We start from the raw sequence: 21,640 nt of genomic DNA, 5'->3' as shown, positions 1-21,640 counted from the left end.
TAAGATATTTAAATGTATGGGTTATACTCACCTGTATATTTTCTGTAGATCAGCTGCTAAAATCCCAATATCAACGTACTGGCCACATTTATTACTGCTCAAGTACTGTAAAATGAATACATTAAACACTAGTTATAAAATGTTTAGCTTCTACAAAACTGATAAATAAGTACAAGTTATCCATCAAAGGATAAACTAAATCTCCCTATCCCTGCACTAGTGTTTGAACTGGTACACAAAAGGAAGTGGATAAATTCCTTGGGAACAGCCAGCTAGGTCACCCTGCAGATGGAGCTAGCAACAACATTTAACTTTTACTTCACGTGTTCAAAGTACTTCATTTTCTTGTTAATACATACAAGTAGGCCAGAATCACAGATTAAGGATTAAGGCAAATATTTAATTGAGAGTTTCTACAGTCAGAATTCACGCAATTAACCAGTATATTATGCCAACTCTTATTAATAATGGAAGCATTTATTTATGCACATTAAGGTACACTCTCTCAGCAAGTACCAAAACAGCAAAGCATCTCCCATTTTCGTTTGATCTATTTCTTAAGTAGCAAGCAATATCACATAGGAGTAATTACACACAAGTCTATTTTACTGCCAAGATGCACATTCTTATAACTGACTTGTGGGTTTTTGTACAAGGCACGCCTATTTTACTTAAAATATCCACATTCACCAAACTCCAGAAATCCAAACTAACTTCAGATGTTGCCTTTTGGACTATAAGTAGGTTCCGAAGTATAAAAACTGATATATAAATAGTGCTTGCATTACAGAACACATATATATGCCTTCCTATTGACTCCTCTACTTACCAAATAAGCAATATTGTCAAAAATCAGTTCAGTGCATCCTAAGCCAGCATGGTGTAGTGCTTAAGGTGTCAGACTAGGACCTGGGAAACCCAGGTTCAAATCCCCATTCGCAGCATAGAATAATAGAATCATGGAGTTGGAAGGGACCACCAGGGCCATCAAGTCCAATCCCCTGCACAATGAAGGAAATTCACAACTACCTCCCCCCTCCACACCCCTAGTGACCAGGAGAATTTATGGAAGCTTGCTGGGTGACCTTGGGCCAGTCACATACTCTCAGCCTTGACCCTGGCAAGTATTCAGATGGGACACCTCCAAGGAATACCAAGAGCGTGACACAGAGCTACGCAATGGCAAACTACCTCTGAAAGTCTCTTGCCTTGAAAACACTACGGGGTCGCCAGTCACAGCAAAAAAAGAAAGAGGGGGAAAAACAACTTATTTCATACGATTTGGCTGTAAGACTTCCTGTGTATTTAGTGGTACCTGATATCAGAAGTATTTCTTCAATACTTAGCATTCATATAGTGCTTTCAGAGCTCAATGCCATCCACATGCATTATCAAAGTAATCCTTACAACAGCCCTATAAGAGAGGCCAGTATAATCATCCCTATACTGCAGATGAGAGACTGAAGTTAAAACGATAAGGGCTTGCTTAAGGCTAGCTAATGAGTCTGTGCCCTGCGCTGGATGGCCCAGACTAGCCCGATCACATTGGATCTTAGAAGCTAAGCAGGGTCAGCCCTGGTTAGTATTTGGATGGAAGGCCATCAAGGAATACCAGGGTTGCTGTGCAGAGGAAGGCAATGGCAAACAACCTCTGAACATCTAGTGTCTTGAAAACCCCTTGCGGGATCGCCATAAGTTGGCTGCGACTTGATGGCACTTCACACACACACAATGAGTCTGTGGCTGAGATGAGATCCTAAACAGTGTTCCAGCTCTGTAAATCCATTTAAGCTCAATGACTTAAAGGTATAACTTCTCTTAGGATGGCACTATTAGCCTTCTGAGCAAGCCTGCATAGGATTGGACTGTCTGTGCCTGACTACAACGCATACTTATCGGTAAGAAAATCCTGCTAAATTAGTTGGGATTTATTTCCCAGCCAGTGTGGTGTAGTGGTCAAACTAGTATTTGAGAGACCTAGATTCAAATCCCCACTCGTGCCATGGAAACCTGCTGTGTGACCTTGGGCTGATCAGACTCTCTCAGCATAACTTACCTCACAGGGCTGTTGTGAGGAGAGGAGAATGAGGTAAGCTGCTTTTAGGGGAGGGGCTGTGGCTCAGTAGTAGAGCATTTGCTTGGCATGCAGAAGGTCTCAGATTCAGATGAGGAACTGAGGCAAATACTGGTAATATGGCAGGAAGTCCTAGAATGTCTAGACAAACTGCAAACTAACAAGTCACAGGGACCAGACGGTATTCATCCTAGAGTTCTTCAAGAACTCAAATGGGAAATTGCTGAACTAACAAAGATATGTAATATGTTCCTTTGATCAGCCTCTGTACCAGAGGACTGGAGAATGGCCAATGTAACACCCATTTATAAAAAAGGTTCCAGGGGGGACCCAGGAAATTACAGGCCAGTTAGCTTAACATCTGTTCCGGGTAAATTGATGGAAAGCATTATTAAAGATAGAATTGTCAAGCATATAGCAGGGCAAGGTCTGCTGGGCAAAACCCAACATGGCTTCTGTAAGGGTAAGTCCTGTCTCACTAACCTATTAGAGTTCTTTGAAAGCGTCAATAAGCATGTGGACAGGAATGAGCCTATGGATATTGTGTATTTGGATTTCCAAAAAGTTTTTGACAAAGTCCCCCACCAAAGACTGCTAAGCAAACTTCATAGTCATGGGATAAGAGGACAAGTCCTCTTATGGATTGAGAGCGGCTGAAAAATAGGAAGCGGAGAGTAGCAATCAATGGTCAGTTCTCACAATGGCGGGATGTGAGCAGTGGGGTGCCTCAGGGATCTGTGTTGGGACCAGTGCTTTTCAACCTGTTCATCAATGACCTGGAGTTGGGGTTAAACAGTAAAGTAGCCAAGCTTGCAGATGACACCAAATTATTTAAAGTGGTTAAAACAAAATCGGACTGTGAAGAGCTCCAGAAGGATCTCTATATACTGGAAGAATGGGCATTAAAATGGCAAATGAGTTTCAATGTGAGCAAGTGTAAAGACTGCAGCCAAGAAATCAGAAGGAGATTGAGACTGGGAAGGGCAGCCATGAAGGAGCTAGAAAATATTTTGAAGTGTAAGGATGTGTCACTGGCCACCAAGATTAGATTAATTCATGCCATCGTATTCCTTATTACTATGTATGAGTGTAAAAGCTGGACAGTGAAGAAAGCTGATAGGAAGAAAATAGATTCCTTTGAAATGTGGTGTTGGAGGAGAGTGTTACAGATTCCGTGGACTGCCAAAAAAACAAATCAGTGGGCTATAGATCAAATCAAACCTCAACTGACCCTAGAAGCTAAAATGACTAAACTGAGGCTGTCGTATTTTGGTCACGTCATGAGACGACAAGAGTCACTGGAAAAGACAGTCATGCTAGGAAAAGTTGAGGGCAGCAGGAAAAGAGGAAGACCCAACAAGAGAGGGATTGACTCAATAAAGGAAGCCACAGACTTCAATTTGCAAGATCTGAGCAAGGCTGTCAAAGATAGGACATTTTGGAGGACTTTCATTCATAGGGTCACCATGAGTCGGAAGCGACTTGACGGCACTTGACACACACACACACACACACAAGTGTAAAGTGATGCATATTGGGGCAAAAAATCCCAACTTCACATATACACTGATGAGATCTGTGCTGGCAGCAACAGACCACGAAAGGGATCTTGGGGTGGTAGTGGATAGCTCAATGAAGATGTCAACCCAGTGTGCGGCTGCTGTAAAAAAGGCAAATTCCATGCTGGCCATAATTAGACGAGGAATAGAGAATAAAACTGCTGATATCATACTGCCCTTGTACAAATCTGTGGTGAGACCACACTTGGAATACTGTGTACAGTTCTGGTCACCACACCTAAAAAAGGATATAATAGAGCTTGAGAAGATGCAGAAAAAAGCAACCAAAATGATTAGGGGACTACAGCAACTGTCCTATGGGGAGTGGTTAGGACGCTTAGGGCTGTTTAGCTTGGAAAGAAGGCGGCTAAGGAAAGACTGGACTGCCAAAAAAACAAATCAGCGGGTTATAGATCAAATCAAGCCTGAACTGACCCTAGAAGCTAAAATGACTAAACTGAGGCTGTCGTATTTTGGTCACGTCATGAGACGACAAGAGTCACTGGAAAAGACCGTCATGATAGGAAAAGTTGAGGGCAGCAGGAAAAGAGGAAGACCCAACAAGAGATGGATTGACTCAATAAAGGAAGCCACAGCCTTCAATTTGCAAGATCTGAGCAAGGCTGTCAGAGATAGGACATTTTGGAGGACTTTCATTCATAGGGTCGCCATGAGTCGGAAACGACTTGATGGCACTTAACACACACAAGGAAAGACATGACAGAGGTCTATAAAATTATGCATGGTTTGGAGAGAGTGGTCAGGGAGAAGTTTTTCTCCCTCTCCCATAATACTAGAACACGGGGTCTAAAGCTGGAGGGTGAGAGATTCAAAACAGACAAAAGGAAGTATTTTTTCACACAACGCATAGTTAAATTGTGGAACTCCCTGCCCCAGGATGTGGTGATGGCTGCCAGCTTGGAGGGCTTTAAGAGGGGAGTGGACATGTTCATGGAGGAAAGGGGTATTCACAGCTATTAGTTGGAATGGATGCTGGTCATGCTGCATACCTGTTCTCTCTAGTATCAGGGGCATGCCTATTATATTACATGCTGTGAAACACAGGCATGATGGTGCTGCTGCAGTCGTCTTGTTTGGGGGCTTCCTAGAGACACCTGGTTGGCCACTGTGTGAACAGACTGCTTGGCTTGATGGGCCTTGGTCTGATCCAGCAGGGCCTTTCTTATGTTCTTATTCAACCCCCGGCATCTCCAGTTAAAGGAAGAAGGCAAGTAGGTGATGGGAAAGACCTCTGCCTGAAACCTTGTAGAGTCGCTGCCGGTTTGAGTAGACAATACTGACTCTGATGGACCACGGGTCTGATTCAGCATAAGGCAGCTTCGTGTGTTCACGTGCTTTGAGTCCCCGTTGGGGAGAAAGGCAGGGCGCAAATGAATTAAAATAATTTTTCAAGTTAATCTGGCAAAGAACAGGCTGTGAAATTTACCCCACAGGCTCAGCCCAAAGGAACAGCTGCTGCTCTACAGGTTAAAACCGCTCACTTTACGACCCAACCCCACCGCGTACCCGATGCGTGCGAGAAGCGGCCCTAAGAGGAGAGCACCCTGCGTATGCTCAGAGGCGCGCTCTCCCGGACTTCGAAGGCGCCTCGGGGTTCCGCGCCGGTGGGCCCTGACTAGGACCCCACTGGGCCTTTCAGGAGGCCTAAGGGGGCAGCGGGGAAGGCGGTACCTGCTTGACTCGCTGCTTCAGCCTCGGATCGCCCACCGGGTGGCTCCCTCCCCGATTCCGCATGGCAACCCCCAAGGCTCCGGATTCCGCCTCTCAACCAAAAGAGAGGCTCCACCTTCCCGGGCGGAATAGGCCAGAACCGAGGCTGTTCTCGGAGCGCCTTACGGCACTGGCAGCAGTGATGACTCGTCGGGCTTCCTCCCGGAGCATCGAGAGGGAGTCCCCTCAAAAGAGAGGTTCGAACTTCCCTTGTCCTAGGAAAGGAAAAGACGGAACAAGAGAGCAGATTAGTCACTTCCACGCAGGCATTTCCTTAGACACCCAATGAACCATCCGATCCCGAGACGTTCCCATTGGCCTGTCTTCTGAAGTCCCCTCCCCTCCGCTTTCTTCTCCCCTTTCTCCCCCCCCCCTTTACTTACTCTTTATAGTCCTGAGAAGACCGACTGGGTGCCTTGGGGATCTTCCAGCTTTTCCTCTGGTTTCATATTTCATCTCAGGAAACGGAATAATTGCAACGCGCAATAGAAAGACTACGACTCCCAGAATGCAATGCAAGTTAATGGTCAGCGGCGCCGTGTGCGTGGATTCAAAACGGGAACCGAAAACCAGAGGAGGGCAGCAGTGATACGGTGGCCCAGAAGGGAAGAGTGGGTGTGGTGGTGATACGGTGGCCGAGTAGGCTAGCGGAGGCAGGATGGAGTCGGTGGTGTTCATTTTTTCGCTCATTGACTGCTGTGCTCTGATTTTCCTTTCCGTTTATTTCGTATCCTCCCGTTTGTTTTTGTGGGAGGGTCCGGGAAGAGGGGGGGGGAGTGGGCAAGGCCCCTTCTGGGTCTGAGGTGGCGGGCGGGTAGATGGGAGGGAAAAACGAGGAAGGAGCGTGGGGGGAGCGACATGGGGCTCCAGGGCCAGGGGCCCCGCGGGGGTGGCCTGGCACGGAGCAAGCGTGACCTATCGGTATGCCAGGAAGGAAAGATTACAGTACTCTTGTGTGGAGCTATGGTGCGGCGTCTTTGGGAATGCAGCGTACGCTTCTGGTCTCCGAATCTCAAAAAAGATTTTGCAGAGCTCGAAAAAGTACAAAAGAGGGCAGCCAAGATGATTTTGGGCGGGAGGAGAGCACCTTTCCTATGATTGTGGGACTTTTCAGCCTAGAAAAAGGGTGGCTAACCGGGAACGTGATAGAACTTTAGAATTGGGGCACCCAATGGAGTTGATGGACAATAAGTATAGGGCAGACAAAAGGAATTGCTTATTTACTCAATGATTAACTAGACTATGGGATTGGTTCTTGTAGGTTATCTGGGCTGTGTGTCTGTGGTCTTGATATTTTCTTTCCTGACGTTTCGCCAGCAGCAGTGGCAGGCATCTTCAGAGGAGTAACACTGAAGGACAGTGTCTCTCAGTGTCAAGGGTGTAGGAAGAGTAACATATAATCAGAAAGAGGTTGGGTTGGAGCTGAGTACTGTCCTGCAAAAGTAATGTGCTACTCATTGTCCTGTAAGTGTTAAGATAATGTGCTAATGAGGGTGTGGTATGTTAACATGGAACCAATGTATCCTGAAGTGATCTGTTATGGGATTTTCTGGCAGTGGAAGTAGTGATGGCTTTAACAGATTCATGGAGGATAGGATCATCAGTGGTGAGTAGAGGGAACCTCCATATTCCTAGGAAGTACACCTCTGAATACTAGTGCCAGGAGGCAACATCAGGGGAACCCTGTGGCCTCTATTCCCTGTTGTTGACCCTCTAGGGCAACTTTGTGAAACAGAAAGGTGGATTACATGGACTGTTGATCTGACCCAGCAGAGCAGATAGGCTTTGCCATAGTGTTTCTGGCATGACACAGAGTGTAACCAACAATCTAACAATGGTGTCAAAATTGTATGTGGGAATAGTTGTGTATTGTAATTTCCAGAGAGAGACTTCTATTTGGTCTATTGTAGTGAAAACAACAAAAAAGGGATGTTGTGACACGTTAGACTAACAATGTAATCCTATGCAGAGTAAGTCCACTCTAGGCTTACTGATTTCATAGATTAGAATGGAGCAACTGTATAGGATTGCATTGCTTTAGCATTAGTTTATGTTACAATAGCTCTGTCTTCAGGTGTTACAAGGTTCCTACGAGGTATGCATTATGTGTTAATTTTATTTGGAGAAAGCTCACTGTTGTGCCATACTGAGTTTTAGTTTGTTGTAGAATCCATGGTTTATTTTTTTTTTAAAGGCAGTAATTTTTTTAGTATTAAATGTGAGTGAGATATGAATGGTTGCTCTCTGTGAACCTGCTGATTCCTGACTTATGGCCTAATAATGGGCAGTACCCAACCATCTGTCCGTACATGAAAGTTTTCCCATGTTCCTTTCCATTCTGATAGCATCTTCTGAATCCCAGGAAAATTATTAATTGGGTTGTGGGATCCGTTCTGAAGAACAGCTGTGCAGGTTGGTGGGCTGCAGCCCCTTTTCTCAGTTGAGCTGCACTTGTGGAAAATGAAGGAGTGGTTTTACCTCCTTGCCCTTCCTACTCCTTTGTGCAGGCCTGGTAATGATCTTTCCGGGAGTCAGAAGGATCTGCAGGCAGAGGAATGCCGGGAAATCGTCCCCTGCACAGAGTGGTAGGCTATGAGACATTAATACTGCCTACTAAAACCAAATCTCCTTAATTTTATTGGACTTTACTTCCAAGTAAACATAGCAAGGGTCACAGCCTCAATTATGTCATCATCATGCCTCCCTTTTACTGTTTGTATAGTGTGGCTGTTTTATGACATAATAGGATGCAAAGTACGCTGGTTAAAAATGGGCTTTTAGAGTCTTTTCAAAGTCTGAAGTATTTCAAGTTTACCTACTGCTGAGATTCCTGTCTGGTTTTGTTTTGTCATGCTTCTGTATAAAGAGCTGAGGCCTAATCTTTTTCTAAAGGCAGAATAAGCTTCTGTCTGTCTTGAGGCATTTTACTGCTATCTTCTGTCATATTTTCCTGGAAAATGTGTAGGCATTTCAGAGAGAACTGTGTAAAGCAGTGTTATTTAAATTTTAAAAAAAAAACTTGTCTGAAAGTCTTTGCGTATTACTGTGATATAGGAGTTTTACATATCTAATATGTCCAATAATTTAAAAAATTGTCATGTAAGTATAAGGTAACAGCGCAGGCTATATATTTAATATTTGGAAAGCATACAAGTCAATTTCATGAAGGTCTTTTGGATAACACAAGTTGGGTGTGTTATGAGTATTGATCAGCTATTGGTTGCATGAAAGGGTGGTACTGATAACAATTTTTGTCAGGGTGGATTTGATTTAAATCACTACTCAGTAAGACTTGATTTAAATCATGGTTTTCTACATAAAGACTCATTTTTGCTGGTAGATTCTTAATATTTACAACCAGATGAAGATTTCATTTTTAGAATGTTAACTTTTCATATTAGTTTTAGTTATATCCAAAAATTACTGATTTGGTTATACTATTAGAAATACCTAAATATGAAATTATTGCAAAATTATTATGAGGTGACCTATCTCCAGTTTCATTCAGGCCACCAAGCCTTGCATTTCTTTGTTGCAGCGTTTGCATTTTGCATGCATGCCTGTCTTACCTATAAGTAGAGGAACTTCATTAAAATATTCCCAAACCAGGTCTCTTTTACCTCCTGCTGCCATTATAGATTTTCTGCTCCAGGGAGAGAATAATATGATAAACCTCAAGCTATACACACAAAGATCCCAAGACTTGTGGAGTATTCTGCTCCGAAGGTTTCACTTTCATTTTTTCTGCTTGCCCCTCCCTCCTCACACATTTAAACATTGCATCAATGTACAGCTTCATGCTACATAATTAAAACCTAATCCTTATTTCATGATGAATAACCTTTGAAGTGTAATGTATCTTCGATAGATTTTTCCTCAAAAAGCATTTTATTTTTAAAAAATCCAATTTAAATTTTAAAAAATTGATTTTTTTAGATTAAAAAAACATTGATTTTTATCCACCCTGGTCTTTGTACTGCTACCATGTAGTCTTAAGACTGGATGTATCTGTTGTTGGCTCAGCACAGTAGTACAAGATAAAGTTGTATGCTCATGCTTCAAGCTACTTTTCATGATAAATGTTCAGAATAACCAATAAGCATAAGAAGATATGTGGAATTTAAGGTTGATCCACAATCCTTCTGTGCTGGTGCACTTAATCCCCAGTACTGGCAACTAAGGTTTAGGAAATCTTGGCCATACGTGGGATCCTCACTGGTCATGCAACTGTTGCTGATTGGAGTCTTTGCAATAATATTTGTCAAGATTTGCACTCAGGGGCACTTTGGGTTTGCAGCTCTTGACTAGAAACCAGCGTGACTGCTCTGACTAGTTCCAGCAGCTTTGGATGCTACTGACAGGCATGCTGTGCAAAGCAGTATCCAGGATTCTGTCAAGAGCTTTCTGAGGCTTGGATGCCCGCATTCGTTTTTGCGACTTGTGCTCTAACCAACGAGGCCTCTAAAATTGTCTTCTGCTTGTGGTAGTCTTGTTTTGTTTATTTATAGTCCATCTTTCTTGCTGAGACTGCAGGCAAATAATACTATGGCCCTCATTGGAACATGGGATTCTCCTGTACAATAGCATTCACCTCTCCTCAATTCTGTGGTGCAAAAATTGTAGTATGCATTAGTTTTAGTGGGTTCTGGCTTTTATGTAAAATGGTCATATGGGGGAGAGCTGTCAAGAGACATGGTTTGGTAATTCCTTATCTTGATCATCAGATAATTACATTATCAGATTTGGAGTGTGACTACATTAATGCCAGATCTTGCTGTTCAAAATTAAATAAAGTAAGTTTTTTCCTTTATAAAACTGGTAGAATTTAACACTAGAGCGAGAAATGATAGATTGTGGTGTGTGTCAGTACAAAATACTAGAATTGTGCCCTTTTGTGGAGTTATTTGTATGACTACTTTGTACTGTTAACGGTGCTCATCTAGTGTATCTTGGCTTAATTCCTAGTCACACATGCCTAGATCCTATAGCCATGCTGACCACTGCCAGTCCTGTTTAAATTCTATCATCTATAACTCTTGCAGAATGTAGCTACTTGTACTTCACCTGCTCAGTGCTCAAAGAAACAAAACCACTAAAGTTGTTGATTTCCTTTTGGTGTCCAGTGCCAGAATTTGGGTTGTCCAGGTAGGGCTAAGGTCTCCCTTAATCCTCACAATCAGTCCTGCCCTCATTCCTCCTTCTCACCCCTGTATCTTCTGGAATGTATCATAACCCATCTTGTATGCCTGCGTTCTGCTTGCTTCATGGCCTTTGCAGACCATATTAGCACTGAATACACACAACACTGGCCTTGGAGAGGTTCCCAGATACATTCTGCCAGTAGAACTGGTCATAACTTCCATTACACAAATGCAAGGCTGAATCTTGCAGAGTAGTCCAGGTACTCTGGTACCTTGGAAGAGCAATCCCACAGGCAAGACAACTCTGAAACATGTAAAGATAGTTTACAGTTTGGGCATCTTGATGCCAATTACAGCATCAGTTGACATAGGTTACAAAGAACTGCTTATTCATAAATAACACAGTTGTTGTGCACTTTTTTCATTTCCATTTTTAGGTAAAATGGTATCTCCCACAGAATGTAGTATAAAATCTTTTTTAACTTTTCAAAAATGTTCTTTCTTCTAGTGGGTGATCCCTGAATTGATTGGCCATACCATTGTCACTGTATTAATGCTTATTTCACTGCACTGGTTCATCTTCCTTCTCAATTTACCTGTAGCAACCTGGAATATATATAGGTAAGGGTCATTGGGGGCAAGGGTTGCTTGTGGATCTAAAATGTTGTTCATTTCTCAGTGTTTCAGAAGATGATTGGTATGGAGTGACTTGAAACTATGCTGGGTTTTTTTCAGTTTCATACTTATAAAGCATCTGTCTTTTTAAAATGCTATTCACTATAGCTTTAATACTTGCTTGGCCCAATCCCGATAAGGAGCTCTTTCTGTCTTTGCCTCCAGCGCAGCTGTTCTGTGTCCCTTTATTTCAGGGGTCCCCAACATGTGCGCGTGGTCGCCATGGCTTCCACCAATACCTTTTTTGGCTCCCTCCCAAGTGTTTTTAGGCAGTGGGTGGAGCCGGGTAGGGCTTTTGCTCAGCAAGACTTGTGATTGACTGTTAGAAGTTTGATTGGCTGGGGAGATTTTTAAAAACGTTTTGGTAGCAGCTGCCACCACAGCACAAGGATCTACACTGAAGTTAAGCTGTGGTGATCATTCTGTGGCTGGCTCTGCCTCCTGCGGCAGTCGTTTTGTGCCACCCATTTCATTGCTGCACCCACAGTGCTATGTCAGAATTCCACGTGTGCCTGCAGGCTCAGATATGTTGGGGGTCCCCTTTCTTTATTTCATTCTCCCACTTGTGCTTTGTGCCTTCAGCCGTGTTTTGTAAGAAGAGCTCCCAGCCATCAAACCAGTGCTGCAAGCCTGAGTGTGTTAGATAACCCCCAGCCCCCAATTGCTTGTGCTCCTCTTTCCAACTCAGTCGTGTTCTACCTTTTGTGTGGTTTGTTGGTCAGATTGTTAGCACACAGAGTTTGAGTTGTTTCTGTGTTCAGGCTCACATCTGGCACTAAAATACTTTCAATCTTCCAGGTATATTATGGTTCCCAGTGGAAACATGGGGGTATTTGACCCCACAGAGATTCATAATCGAGGACAGCTGAAATCCCATATGAAGGAGGCCATGATTAAGCTTGGCTTTCATCTCATTTGCTTTTTCATGTACCTTTACAGGTAAGTTTCGGATCTTGAAACTTGGGAAGGTGATCAGAATTTTTTTTATTGCAATTCTTATTAATGTGCTGACTCTTTTTGATGTTCTGTCATCTGTGCTTTGCTGAAACTTTTGCTACAGTAGCAATTGGCAGTAGTGGATTCCACAGGCTTCCTTTTCAAACGCTGAAGTTGCCTTTCAGTTTCACTGCATGTTTCTTCACTCATGTTTTGTAAATGAAAGGTAATAGAGCTATATTATAGTGGAATGGTTCAGGGAAGAACTTTTATAAAGGGAACAGGAATGTAAACTATGTATGGTATGTATTATCTGAGTGTTACTGCACTGTTTCTACTTTTGTGATACCATTTTTGGCATTGTTTGACATATGTCCAGTACATTTTGCTTTGTTTCAAATTTTTGTAATCCTATCCTATTTCATTGCTAGTAGATGGCTTATTCTGTTGGCTGTGATGACTTACACTATATAATCCACCCTGAGTCTCAGTGAGAAAGGTGGGCTATAAATATCTCATGTACCTGGTTATAGCTGGATTTAGGTTTAGATGGGGAGACTGGGTGCTTCCACATGGAGATTTCCCCCCCCCACACACACACACGGAAAGGAGAAGGTCCTGTGTCAAAAGGGACCATCTACATGATGTCAAAGGACAATTCAGGGATTTCCCATTTAAACTGGATTAAAAATTGACCTCTTTTAATCTGTCTTGAAGGGGATCCCAGAGAGTGGCTGCTTCTGTTGCCAATAAGGAGAGGGGGAAGAGCTAAGCTGTACTTTCAAGGTGGCAAGAAGCACCTCACTGCTGCAGGCCATCCTCTTGCTTTAAAAGGTCCCCCCCTTTTCCCTGCCAAGGCTAGCACACTATGGGATGCCTGGGAATGACTTAACATCAGCTCATCCAGGCAACTTTCAAGACCTGGATGTATTTAAAATAAACTGGAAATCCAACTATATTGTTTTGAAAACACATCTGCAAACTCTACAGTAGGTACTGAACCTTTTGGTTTATGAGGATTATTGCGACCTAATTGATTTTATAATTCTCACATAAAGCTAGTAAACAAGAATCTCTTCTTTAGCTGTTGTTGCTAATTTCAGTTGACAGAAATAAATAAATTCACATGACCATGTTTGTCGCTTGGTGACAGCAAGAATCATGTGAGGGCTTCCGTCGTTGCTTTCTCAGTATCATTTGTGAGGGACATTTTTTATTTGATTTTCACTATACAATTTGGTCATAATGGAGTGTCTGAATCCATTCTGGACATAATTCAATTTATCCAATATGATTCCCTTATGAAAATGAAACCGAACTACTTTACTGCTGATGTTGGTATTTTAAAGATGCACGTTCCAGAAGATGGTTAGCTCTGTTTAACGTAATATTTGTGTGTACTTAGTTTATGTACTACTTTCATCCTGTTTCTGCAGTATGATCCTGGCTTTGATAAATGATTGAAGTTAAAATGGAGGTATCGTGGTTGCTGATTTCTTAATTGTCACTCCATTGAAACATTGTGGAACCAGGTGCAGCTTTCAAGTAAACCTCGACCAGTGTCGTCACGCAGTATATTTTTTCCTCTTTGAACAAAAATATTTTTGCTGTATTTTTTAACATATTAAAATATTTAAAACCATGATTTTGTCTGTAGTTCATTTTCATACTTAATAATTTCAGATTTGTAACTTCTAAATAGCAGCAGTTTTAGGGGAACTTGCCTGTCATATGAAGTTACAGACATCCAAACGTTTTATCTCTTTAATAAGCTTGCATGCACCTATGTGAGAACTTTTTTAGTAATGGGTAATTTGCAGTGTTTGTACTGATGCCTATGTTAGATGTGTCCCATTCACTTAGGTGCTTAACTCTAGTTGCAATTATGGACATGGTCATGAAGGGAGCCCGATGTTCACAGGAGCAATGTTCACACCTCAGTTCAATGGTTCTTTTCTGTTCATGCACAGCTCCCTTCGTGCGCCTCATTTCAGTAGTTTTGGTGCTAAGTAATGGAGCACAAGCCTTCTTTGTGAAACATTCCATGTTTACCCTTCAATGCCACCAGCTGAAAGAACCTCCAGAAATGAAAGAGGCTTCAGCCACACATTATATGGATCACTGTTCTGAGTTGGTACAAGCTTTCATTTTAAATTTGCCAACTTCTTATGTAATGTTCTATGGCTCAGCAAAGGGCTACATGCTAACAAATGTAGATGTGATTATCAGTGAGGCATGCTTGGTGGAGGATAACCTGGTCAGCAGTGAAGAATATGGAGCTGAACAGCATCTTGGAAAAAAGTGGCAATGAGTCATAAGAATGAAAATAATAATCGTTATTAAAGTGCCATGAAAAGACAATTCAAACAGGCTGCTTCTTGAAAAGTTGTTAAAACAATATGTGCACAAAAATTCCAAGATAAAAAGCTTTGTTAGATGTCTTAATGAGCTGTAGCCCACAAAGGAAAGTTATAGCCAGGAGGTAAGCAGAGTACACATTAATTATGGTCATGGGGAACATCTACCAGAAAGCTCAAGGATAGCCTTTTGTTTCAATATATAATGGTAGATGAGCCTTTGTTGGGTTGACTGTGTCCTACAAATGAGGAATGGTGGAAGACCTTGGAGAATTGTAATATGTTCAAGCTATTTGTATGACAGCAAGTACAATTCTCACATCTGCTAGCTATATGTGAGCTAATATGATGTACTCGTAAAGTGTCATTTACAATAAGTTAATTCTGATAAAGATGAATTCATACTGGAACTGATGTTAAAGCTGTTAAGTCAGGAGCAACAGCTTTAGAGCCAGACCTATTAAGCCTAATTAAAGTCCACAAAGGGCTGCAGGAGGTAAAGATGGTCTGAAATACTTAAAAGAGCTAAGGGAAAAAATCCTTTCATTTTCTTCATTTAAAATGCTAACTGTAGCTTAAATGCTTCCTGTGGAACCCCTTAATCAAATCCATAACATCTTATGTTCAGTAAATGCGATATGAATTGCTCCCAGGATATTTATTGAAGGCTATCTTGATGCAGTCAATAGGTATGGACCGCCAGCATCTGGAACTCTTTTCTCCATAGTTCTGTGAGGCATCAGATTGCTGCTACAAACCATCTGATTATGTGCTTTTCTGTTTGAAGTCCTAAGTTTGCTTCTGGTAGCTAAAGTTATTATAGACACAAGGGCCTGTTTAGTCACCAGTTCCCCATTCTGTTACTTAATTGATAACTTAGTTTACAGCATTATCAAGTATATAGAACTAGTTGCAATGTGTGTGGTAGTCTTATACGTGCAATGTAGTTTTGCCTAGACAATTTAGCAGAACGAACTTGGCTTTCTCTTATAAATGGTGCATGTCCATGTTAACTCAATTGTTTAATAAGCTAAAGGCATATTCATTAGGTATACACTGGTCAATCCTGCAACTGTTAAGTCAACATATTAGACAGTAGTATAGTTTAGTATGTGAGAGGGTGGTTAGCACATTTTACTTCTTAGTTGTACATCACAATGGCATAGAATCCTGCCACATTCTATTTATGTAAATTTTAAAGGGACAAGCAATAAATGACACCTGTGCCCATTAGTTGATTCAAGAGTGCCATGTATTTGCCACTTGTATCTGTACCATAGTACAAATTGCTACGTGTGAGGAGGGAAAGGAGACTACAGTCTTTCTGGCGGCAGTTCCATAGGCCAATTCAAACTTAGTATAGTGGCATAGAACTCTACATAACCATACTCCCCCTCTAATTTGAGGTGGTTTTGATTCTAAACGAGAGCTGCGCAACCTGTTGTACATCAAGCTGCCTGGAACAGCAGCCTAGTAACGGGTCTAGTAAATGTTCTCACCAAAGCCTGTCTACGATTGTAAAGGCTTGAGTGGTGGTTAACCATGTGGCTTGTGAATACAAGTTGTGTAGCTCTGGTCCCATGAGTAAGTAGCACAGAAAGCAGGTGTGAGAGTGGGAGATGATCATAAATGGGATCACGGGTGCATTTATCCAGGAGTAGTACAGACTAGATGCTTGCTGAGATTCACTTCTCTGTACAAAAAGGGATATAGACCATTGTCTTAAGGCCTCGGATTAGAACTTCTGCTCCTTTCTATCCTTATGAAATAGAAATTCAAAGGGTAGCTGTAGCACTGAAGCTCAGAAGGCTAAGAACTATTCAAGTCCAGTTATTAATTCTGTTTATTGAATTGGAAAGAAAGGGAATACAAATATTTGTTAAGTGCTATGCACCAACATGGAAAAGTGTAATTTTTTAAAAACCCCAATAAAAACAAAAATCAGGAATTTTGTTTGAACTGAACATTTTAAAGATATGTTTAATATACTACATATTTATAAAAAAAAAGTTAAGGTGTTCTGTAAATAATTAGTAAAACAAGTGAAAATAAATATGGAGACCCAGATTTCTTATGTTTTAATGTTATATAGTAAAGAAAATTTTAAACTACTTAATATCATCCAAGAGGAGAGTAACAAAAATCCAGAAAGTTTAAGAACGCAATCCTTTGAAACATTTAATATCAGTCCATAGCAAATAGTCATTACATACCAAAAGCTCTAAGTGTTAACTAGTTCCACCACAACTCCATATAAATCTTGACAATTTAGAAATTTGAGAACAACAAAAGTTCTTTTCTTGATCTCTACAGCTTGGTTTGTAAGTATACACATGCTTTGAGAATCTGTTTCTTCCTCATACGTTTTCAAGGAGCCGATAAACTTTTTCCATCTGTGCCAAGAAGTGTTAAGAATTAAATCTAGTACATTTATCCTAACAATGAAACACTTAAAAGATGGAGCACACTAAATTTCAAATTTATAAAAATATATTGGTATTAACCAAAATCTTAAAGCCAGGACACTTCACATACACACATGACTTAAAGTATGCAGTAAAACATGACATGTACCTAGAACAATTGGTTCCATGACTTTGTGTTTCACGCACACACGTTCATACCACACATACACACATTTTGCTGAACCCAGATAATTTGAATCAGCAAACAGGAAATGGGTTTCTACTTTGTGTTCCAGCAACTAGAGCAGCTACTGCAGACAACACTGCACAAATTAAGTCCACCCTGTTCAAAAAGTGTCAAAGTGTTTCCAAAATTCTACTAATTGTCAAATGAGCAATTTGTTCTATGGCAGCTGAAAATGGACTCGAGCCAATGTAATATACATTTTGATCATATACAGGATTTATACTCCAGTTTAAACGGTTTGCTTGCAATGTATCAAATTGAGGCAACTTGTGTGCTTTGGGGTATTGACAAAGGGCATCAAGTCTTACTAAAAATGGTTTCACTTTCCCTTTCTACCCCAAATTACAAACTAGACATTCTTCTGCTGTTAACTAAAAAAAAAAAAACAAATCTTTACAATTCCCCTTCCCCATATACATATGTGTTGCCAGCATAGAACTGGTTTATGAGAAAACATGTCAACTTAAAGCCTTATTTATCGTTTGGGGTGGGATATTTTATTTAAGATGGCACTCAACATCTAGAATTAGATTAATTACATTCAACAATACCTGCTTGGAAGCCAGAATGTTTATTGGCAAAACTTGGATAGTATACATTATGTGACTTCACATTAAAATTTGTGTTTTGCTTTCTGTTTCAAACTAAACTTTAATGAGGAAACTTAACAATAAATTAAAGAATGGTGAGGGAACTAAGTCACACATTTACAAGACTTATTGTTAGGGGCAGCATAAAAATTAAATCCATTTTCTTCTTTTGTGCTCCTCCTTTAAAAAAAACTTACCTGATTCAACCCTGAAGCACTGTAGTAAGGTATTGTAGTGATTTATAGCCAGTGTGCATACTTTGGAGTAGATGGGTGCAAAAACCTAAGGCAAAATGTGAACTACTTTTATCTCCTTCACATATAACACCTTCTCTGCCCAGGGTACAGTATGGCCAGACATTAGTGATTGCTCCAGCCTTTACAGCGTACAGCAGCCTTTTTTTTTCTAATATATGAAAGTGAATGTTGCAGATACACCTATTCCTCATCTACAACTTCCACTAATGCCTAACTTTGGTTTATTTGAAATATGGTACTGGTGCTTTTCATCAATCCACAAATTAGAAATGCATTAGGAAGAATTTAGGCTGCTCATCTCTACCTCTTTCTCAAAAGGAATATTAGCTGTTATTAGCACAGTCAAATATTTTTACAGCAAGAAAATCTTGACTTGGTTTCATTTGATTCAGTGTTTTGTCGGACACCAGTGATAAGTGTCTATCTGGCAGCTTGAATACGCTACCCCATCTGAAGCTCTTCCATTTAAAAGTTGCATAGCCTATATTACATAACTAAGTTTATCTCTCAAAACACATACCTCTCATTTAACTCCATACTATGAAGTGCTTTCAATTTAATCCACAAGTTCCTTAATAAGGGAGGAAAACATGAGCCCACCCTGGTGCTCTCTAGTTAGCCTCATTTGGTGTTAAACATTTGGAAGAAAAGAAAGCAAGATGCTCAGAACTGTGTAGAGGGCCCGCCTACACAGGCAGCTGTAACTACAAGCCTCAGACCAAAAACCCTATAGAAATCAGTGAATGCAAATTAACCATTATTGGTACACACTAGATTTAGTCCCTGACTTGCTCTCTAAACTCCTGAAGATCCTTCCGTGTTCGCAAGCAGCTCTAGCACTATGTCAGAAACACAGGTGTGAAGTCTTAGCAGACAGAATGGGAATATCTGCAAGTGTTTTCATACAGGCTGAAAAGTAGACTATAAAAGCCAATAATAAAAAACTTCATGTCAAATTAAGAGGTTACATGTGAATGGACAAATAAAATATTTTTTTTTATTTTATTTTTATTTTTTAAATAAAATAAGCTGAAGCAGCTTAAAGGAGCTCATGAATAGATAAGATTTTTTGCTGCTCCCCAATCCATCTAAGACACAAGAGGAAGTCATTCTTTTGTTTAAAGATTTCTCTGTAAACCTGGTCCGCACATACACTTTACCTAGGAGCTGGGTAATTAAAACATTGTTTTGCATTTGTTCGAAGAATCTTGGATATAAAACAACCGAATTGCCTGTATTAAGGTACTAGAATACCACTTGTTCGGCTTTAAAGTTTAAATCAGAAGTTTCTCATCAAATCAAAAGGCTTTGAAGGAAAACTAAAGCAAATCTGAGTTAAGGGATACACACTGGTGCTGAGTGGCCACTCTTTTGTCCTCATCACAGAATCTGTGCATTTAAAATAAATGTGCACAAAGACAAACAAATTTCCTTCCAATCCTGGATCTTTCTTCTCCTGAAGCCAAATGACCTCTTGCCATCTTTCTTTTCTATTTTATCTGGTCTCACAACAACACTGATAGTTCTTTTCCTTATGAGCTGCTTTCTTTCCTGTTAGTTTTAAGCTTGAGGGTGGCCCTTAAGTGCCATTTTCATCCTTTCACTGAGGGGGAAGTCAAAACCTATTCTGAAGTCAACAGAGCAGACACTGAACTAGATTTCTTTTCATTTTACTATTTTGCACACCGAAAGTCAAGAATCCATTCCTAGTGCCAAGCCATAGATGGCACCATTTCAGAAAATGGCCTCAGCCAGTGGGCAATATGGAAAGCTTATACAATGTATGCATTTTAATTTTTTTTAAAAGAGACACTCATCTTACTAATTTTTTATGATAATGTTACGTGTAGTGCCCTCATTCTAGAACTTTAAATAAGAATCATTGCACAAGTTAAGGCCAATTTGGAATTTCCATTTATTAACTTCAGAAATTACATTGTACTTCTTTAGTTGGTGATTGTGAAAGCTCTCAATTTTTTTATGGTGGTAAACAAGGTATCTTTTTTAAAATAATACTTCATATACTCTGTGTAAAACTCCTGCCAGCCAAATGGTCTTACACAACACTCCAGAGGAGTACCAGTTATACTGCATTTACTTGCCGATGACACTTTTTAAGCTGGTTTAAGTTCCAAATGTATACAAATGAAGTCATTTTAATGCTATAAATAATTTACTTTGTTAAAAAAATTGTGCTGTTAACCCATTCATGGGGCAACAAGCCATGTGAAAAGTACAAAACCTTTTGTCAAGTGTGATACTGAGAGTGCTTTTCATGTCATTCACTGGTTTAACATCTGGGTGTAGATATACTGCGCAACGGGCAAGGCTAGAATCCATGAACCAAGCTGCAAAGATCTCAAGCTAAATAAGGCGGAGAGAGACTCAGAGAAACAAGAGAAGGAAATACTTTCCTATCCAACATGTACTCTTCAGACTAAAGCACTCTTTCTATCAAGCCTTCTAAACTGTTAAATAAAAAGGTTTTCCAAACAAGCATTTAAACTTCATTACACAGAAGAGCAACAAGAACAGTAATCTGCCTGACAAAATGGCAGAAGGGAAAAATGTATATATGGAGTTCAATGGTTAGCCTGAATGTAGCACAGTTCTTCACAACCGATGGGGGGTTACTTCAACATGGTGTCCAACAACGTTCTAACGACGTGCTTCATCTCAACTGTTTACTATGAAGCAAGGTGGTAAAATGTTTGGCCCCAGTCGGGCTTCAGAAATGGTTCTTTTTTTTTCCATGATGAGCATGTCTGTCCAGCTATCAATCATGTTTGTTTGCACCAAATCCCAAGCCATTTAAAATACGACTAAATTTAAGTTAAACAGAAGTCGTCTGCTCCAAGTTCACCATCAACTATCCATGCTACTGCATTCCTCTAAGAGGGGGGGAAAGGATGGAATGTAAAGAGAAAAAAATTAAGGATTTAATAATAAATTTTAACCTCAGCCGTAATACAGAAACATGTATTCATATTTATGTAAGGGCATGCACTTCAAAACAAAACTAGAAACCTATTCACAGTAAACAGTGAATTTACAATCAACATATTACTAAATCTGCATGTTCAGCATAAATTGCTTGCTTTACATATTACTTTACATACAATGTGGGGATTGTGACCAGGCAAAAGAGTTTTGTACTTCACGAACTGTGAGGGTATAATGAATGAAAGCCTGTTTCCTGGGCAAATTGTTTGCTTGTAAGCTAACTTCTAATTGTGATGGTAATCTTTTCAAGGAAAAGCATATTGACCAGTGAGAAAAGAGGATAAGCTCCCTGAAGTTTGGACTAGTACCTAGATAAGACTTTGCTGTTTTCAGAATGGCCAACTAGGATTGATTTTAAAAGTGCCAGAGATATGAGGAACAGGGGCAATAAGGCTGCAGCTGAAATTTAAGAAGTAATCGATAATTAAAGCTCTGGTTTGCTCTAGTTATTCAAGCTCACTTTTTGCCATGTAATGGATACATCTTCAATTAACAAAATAAGCAAGATATCCTTTCATTTCAAGGTAGGAGAGCAGCTATACCAGCATCAGTTTCAAATGTTAGTTCCCGAACCTGATTTCAGATTTCTTGACTTTTCAAGACTAAGATGTTTTGGAGAACATATATGCATTCGGATTATATTATACACATTATAATACCTTACA

The 21,640-nt window shown here is 40.4% G+C and overlaps 3 protein-coding genes across 4 annotated transcripts in view; 1 reads left to right on the top strand and 2 right to left on the bottom strand.

Annotated features, from left to right (window-relative positions):
- NVL (nuclear VCP like) overlaps positions 1–5,438 on the bottom strand; it is a 54,430-nt gene extending 48,992 nt beyond the window's left edge. Inside the window, exons 1-2 of the mRNA XM_056852544.1 lie at positions 5,326–5,438; positions 32–105 (exon numbers count right to left, since the gene is read on the bottom strand). Of these exons, the coding sequence (XP_056708522.1) occupies positions 32–105; positions 5,326–5,388 (137 nt within the window). The 5' untranslated portion in view covers positions 5,389–5,438. The remainder of the gene's footprint in view (positions 1–31; positions 106–5,325) is intronic.
- Positions 5,439–5,991: 553 nt separating this feature from the next.
- CNIH4 (cornichon family AMPA receptor auxiliary protein 4) lies at positions 5,992–13,755 on the top strand. Of its 2 annotated transcripts, XM_056853117.1 has the most exons (5): positions 5,992–6,091; positions 10,089–10,157; positions 11,014–11,126; positions 11,979–12,119; positions 13,553–13,755. In XM_056853117.1, exons 1-5 carry the CDS (start codon positions 6,023–6,025, stop codon positions 13,578–13,580), a joined length of 420 nt encoding a protein of 139 aa, XP_056709095.1. In that variant the 5' UTR covers positions 5,992–6,022; the 3' UTR covers positions 13,581–13,755. The 2 variants fall into 2 exon arrangements, with proteins under 2 accessions (XP_056709095.1, XP_056709096.1); XM_056853118.1 differs by lacking the exons at positions 5,992–6,091; positions 10,089–10,157 and adding an exon at positions 7,650–7,776.
- Positions 13,756–19,869: 6,114 nt separating this feature from the next.
- Positions 19,870–21,640, bottom strand: part of WDR26 (WD repeat domain 26) — a 36,508-nt gene continuing 34,737 nt past the window's right edge. The window contains exon 14 of the mRNA XM_056852739.1: positions 19,870–20,863. Coding sequence (XP_056708717.1) covers positions 20,838–20,863 — 26 coding nt within the window. The 3' untranslated portion in view covers positions 19,870–20,837. The remainder of the gene's footprint in view (positions 20,864–21,640) is intronic.

This window comes from Euleptes europaea, chromosome 7 (genome assembly GCF_029931775.1).
Source record: "Euleptes europaea isolate rEulEur1 chromosome 7, rEulEur1.hap1, whole genome shotgun sequence".
Classification (NCBI taxonomy): Eukaryota; Metazoa; Chordata; class Lepidosauria; order Squamata; family Sphaerodactylidae; genus Euleptes; species Euleptes europaea.
This window is presented reverse-complemented; position numbering and strand designations above follow the sequence as displayed.

What these genes read in the sequence shown, in the direction of transcription:
- CNIH4 (XM_056853117.1), top strand. Translation starts at nt 6,023, where the DNA reads ATGGAGTCGGTGGTGTTCATTTTTTCGCTCATTGACTGCTGTGCTCTG. An exon ending in TTTTCCTTTCCGTTTATTTC is followed by an intron (nt 6,092 to 10,088) that starts GTATCCTCCCGT and finishes CTTGATCATCAG; the next exon opens with ATAATTACATTATCAGATTT. An exon ending in GCTGTTCAAAATTAAATAAA is followed by an intron (nt 10,158 to 11,013) that starts GTAAGTTTTTTC and finishes TCTTTCTTCTAG; the next exon opens with TGGGTGATCCCTGAATTGAT.